This window comes from Boleophthalmus pectinirostris, unplaced genomic scaffold (assembly GCF_026225935.1).
Source record: "Boleophthalmus pectinirostris isolate CB_2022bp ecotype Guang Dong unplaced genomic scaffold, ASM2622593v1 HiC_scaffold_19, whole genome shotgun sequence".
Taxonomy (NCBI): domain Eukaryota; kingdom Metazoa; phylum Chordata; class Actinopteri; order Gobiiformes; family Gobiidae; genus Boleophthalmus; species Boleophthalmus pectinirostris.
The window spans coordinates 39,676,299-39,680,219 of NW_026571140.1; the positions used below are offsets into that span (position 1 = coordinate 39,676,299).

General features: G+C 46.8%; 1 protein-coding gene across 1 annotated transcript in view; it reads left to right on the forward strand.

Moving 5' to 3' along the window:
- The window catches only part of LOC110162155 (multiple epidermal growth factor-like domains protein 11), a 265,012-nt gene extending 262,747 nt beyond the window's left edge, over nt 1-2,265 (forward strand). The window contains exon 25 of the mRNA XM_055154873.1: nt 2,096-2,265. Coding sequence (XP_055010848.1) covers nt 2,096-2,265 — 170 coding nt within the window. The remainder of the gene's footprint in view (nt 1-2,095) is intronic.
- Nucleotides 2,266-3,921: the final 1,656 nt, after the last annotated feature.

The following is a 3,921-nucleotide window of genomic DNA, read 5'->3' on the forward strand; positions in this document are numbered from 1 at the left end:
CTTGATAAAATTCACCAAACATTCTCTTTGTTCCGGCTTTAAATCCTCGATCTCGGGAATCGTTGCCAACACAGAATATAAGGCTCTTCACTGATTGGCTGGAGCCCGGACTTGCACTTCTGTTGTTTTTGTAAACCGTCTAGTGTATTCTGATTCCTGACCTAGTCACTGGAAAGAAATAAAACTGAGTGGAGAGACTAGGTGGCGCCAAAGGAACAACATTTCCACGGACACAAGCAGGACCTCCTACAAGTCAGGTCAGGTTTGTGGAGATGCAAGTCAACTTAGAGTAAAGGCACACATTTTTCAGAGTAAAAATACAACAAAAAATGTATATTTAAAAAAATAAAATAATTATTGTAGTCAAATTTCTTGCTACTTTATTTTTATTTTTTTTTATAATTTATTGGTCCGTAAGTTCAAAGGTCACCTTCCACTAAATCAGGAAAATGAAAAATATAAAAACAAGATACAAGGTTAAAATGTTAGACAGTAATGTATTTTTTTAAGGAAGAAAAGCAGTGGGGAAAGTACACAGACCTGAGGAGATCCAGAGGTGATGGGCTCCACAGGGCTGTGTGTTTTCACCTCTGCTCTTCTTTCTTTACACCAACACCAGCTCCTCCACCCACGAGCCTGTGACAGTAACACTCAGGTCGTTTTCACACCGCTAGTTCGATTATTTGGTTCGCACCAGGCAATAAAATTGTTATTATGTAGCAAATACACTCCAGTGTGGTCCGCGTTCACACCGGCAAACGAACCAAAACTGGTTCGATTCACGTGTCTCTGTTTCCCCGGTAAAACAGCGATACTCCAGTTATCAACACGATGATCCTGTTAACACCACGGGCCGTCCTCATCTCAAATTATCACCATGAACTTATAAAACAGCAACATGTAGAACTTTGTACAAACTCACCGCATCAGCCCAGAGTTCGGGTAACAGCAGCAGCCAACAGCTCCTCAGGACGGGGCTGGGGTCTGGTCCTTGGTCTGTTACAAGCGCGTTGGTCAGATGGTCCGGAGGCTCTGTCCTCCATGTGCTGGTTCCAAAGGGTGGCGAGCAAGACCAGTGCGCAATGACTGGGTCCGAGCGGGTACATTCTGTCGTCTGCGCGCTGGTACTGTGCGGGAAAGCGAGAATGCGCTGCTGCTCCTGTCCCCCGCGCTCAAGAACCGCGGCTGGTTCTGAGGTGGTGCAGCATCCGGACAGAAGCGTGAGTCCAGTTTGGTTTGTTATATGTTGTTCTGAGCGTCCGTCCTTGGTGCATTTGGTTCTTCCCGGGGAAAGAGCTTCCTCAGGTCGAGGCTCCCCGCTCCAGCTCCTCTGAGCCCGGACTGAACTGGACCTGCCCCCGCTGGTTCAGGACTCTGGTTTGGATCTAGTCCGACTGTATTTCTCACACTAGGCTAAAAACAGGGACTTTTTTAAGTTGTATCAATTGAATGGGCTATTGCCTATTGCCATGAAATTATTTGGTTAATTAAAGCCTAAAATAACAAATGTTGGTTGCTGCGTGATCACGGGGGACACCGGGTCGTCTCTGTGCGTGTAGGTCCTGAACAGGGGTACGCACCCCCAATTTTGACTCACTCTGGAGCCACACGTTCGCACACTGATACTTGCTCTGATCTTCGTGTGTTACATTCTCTGTATTGGCCATTGTTGGTAAAATGATTTGAAAATGAATCGCGTCTGCGTCTGGACAACAATCTGTTACTGCGCTGGAGTCGTACAGCGTCACTTCAGGCAGAGGAGACGCGTGTCCCTCCCATGATGCATTTGGAATAGTCTGTTTGTCCAAACTGTCTATGGCTTGGACCCGGGTTCGCGTTCACACCAGAGGAACCGCACCAAAGTTGGTCATTTGGTGCGAATTCAAGCGAACCGAGACCACCTCTTTTTTGCGGTCTTGGTCCGCTTGATTTGGTTCGGGTCCGAGTCCGATTGACGCTTTCACACCAACGCAAACGAACCGAACTAACCACTTTTGGTTTGAATGGACCGTTTGGTGCAACAAATACTGTCGGTGTGAAAACACCCTTAGACTGAGATGAGATCTGTATTAAATGTTGATGTTTTTTCTTCCAGAGCCGACCATCAGTGTGATCCAGGCGGTCTCCTCTTACCCCCAGAACCTGTACGACCTGCCCAGGAACAGCCACATCCCGAGCCACTACGACGTTCTCCCAGTGCGGCCCAGTCCTGCCCACTGCTCCCACACCCCCCCGCAGGGCAGCCCCACCTCCTCCCTGCTCTAGGGCCCCGCAGCAAGACACTGGGAATCTCACCCACAACCAACTACAGCCCCACCTCCTCCCTGCTTCACTGCACTGCAAAAAACAATATCTACTTTACTTTAAATGACCTGAATACTTTACCAACTTTACAGTTACGATTTGTTTATGTTACTAGTCTGATCCCGAAGTTATTGATACTTCGACATCACGTTGGGGAGTACTGAATGTATGTCTATGGGGTAATATTCAACAGTTACCATGGTTACACAGTGCACACATTAGCAAACACAGCCCAATTAGCTTAAAGATCATCTGAAAAAATACTAAAAGCATTTAAACAACATCTTTTCAGGAGCCTGTGATCGATACGAGCGCCCATGATCCTGTTTAGGAGTTTGATTTTCAACAAAAATTGTGAGAGTGAGTGACAAAAATTCTCACGTGTTGTAGCTCCAGTTTAGTCAGTTCTTTATGGTCAGATTGTTTTAAAGGGACTTTCTAGAATTGGGTTAAATCACACGCAGTGGTCTATTAGCCTGGTTCATGACCTTGCAGCGTTAGGATTCATTTACTCGATGGTAGGCGGGTACTTTTTTTAATTTAAAGGTTGTATGGAGGATTTTTTTTTGTTTCAAATTGTCAATGATAGATTATACAGATGCAGTAGCCTTGTAATTATGATGACCAAAAAAAAGAGAATAAAAATTAATCAACTCTGGACGTGGTGGGGCTAAACATTTGCCAATAGATAACGACACTGCCTCGTTATCTGTGAGCTGACAGGCTGTCAATCAAATCTCCCTACGTTTCTATAGTAACTGACTTGCCTGCGCCGCTGCCGTTATGTGGTTTACGTACGACTGTCACGCAGTCCACAGACGCAAGACGCACAGACGCTGTTTACTCCACCAACGCAACAGTTCTTAGCGGCTTTTTTTGACCTATATCTTCCTCGCAGTTCACACAAAGTTTGTTGAAATGGCGACAAGAATCCAGGAGCAGTTCGCCGCAAAAGAAAGTCCGTTTTTGAGGTCGCTGAAAGAAGAAGACAAGGGGAAAAGCAGCGAAGCCAAACTAAGGTGATTCTTGAAGATTCATTCCAGCGATGGCGCGACTGAAGCAGACGCAGGGTCTAAAGACTGACGCACTGGTCCACAAATTACTCCTGGACAGGAAACTTCTGCTTATTATGAAAACGTACTTTATTTCCAAGAGTTAGACAAACGTTTTTCAGGACACGAAAGCGATATCCTATGTCTGAAAACGTAATTTTCAAGGCAAAGAAAGAGTCCGCTTGCTGCTGCGTGTTGTAGCTAGTTCATTCGCACGGAATCTCCGCGCAACCTTCTCTGCTCCCCTTTCCTGCTCCTCTCCCCGCTGCCCGATCCTGCTCTTCCCTCCTGCTCCTCACTTCTCCGGCACTCTCCGCGCGAAACGCTCTCCTCTCCTCTCGCTCACCCTGCTTCGCTCTTCTCGTCCGCACCCCCGCTTCTCACTTCTCCGTCTTGCCTAACCAACACTGTAGTTAGTTGTTTACAAGTCATGTGCAGCGGCTGTAAACAAACCTGTTTCTGGCGTAAGGAGGAGGAGGGAGGAGGTGTTTCTACGTAGGAGCTGTAGGGGAGGGGGGGGTGGTTTCACACATGCGCAACATTTGAAAAAGGACAAAACAGTTCG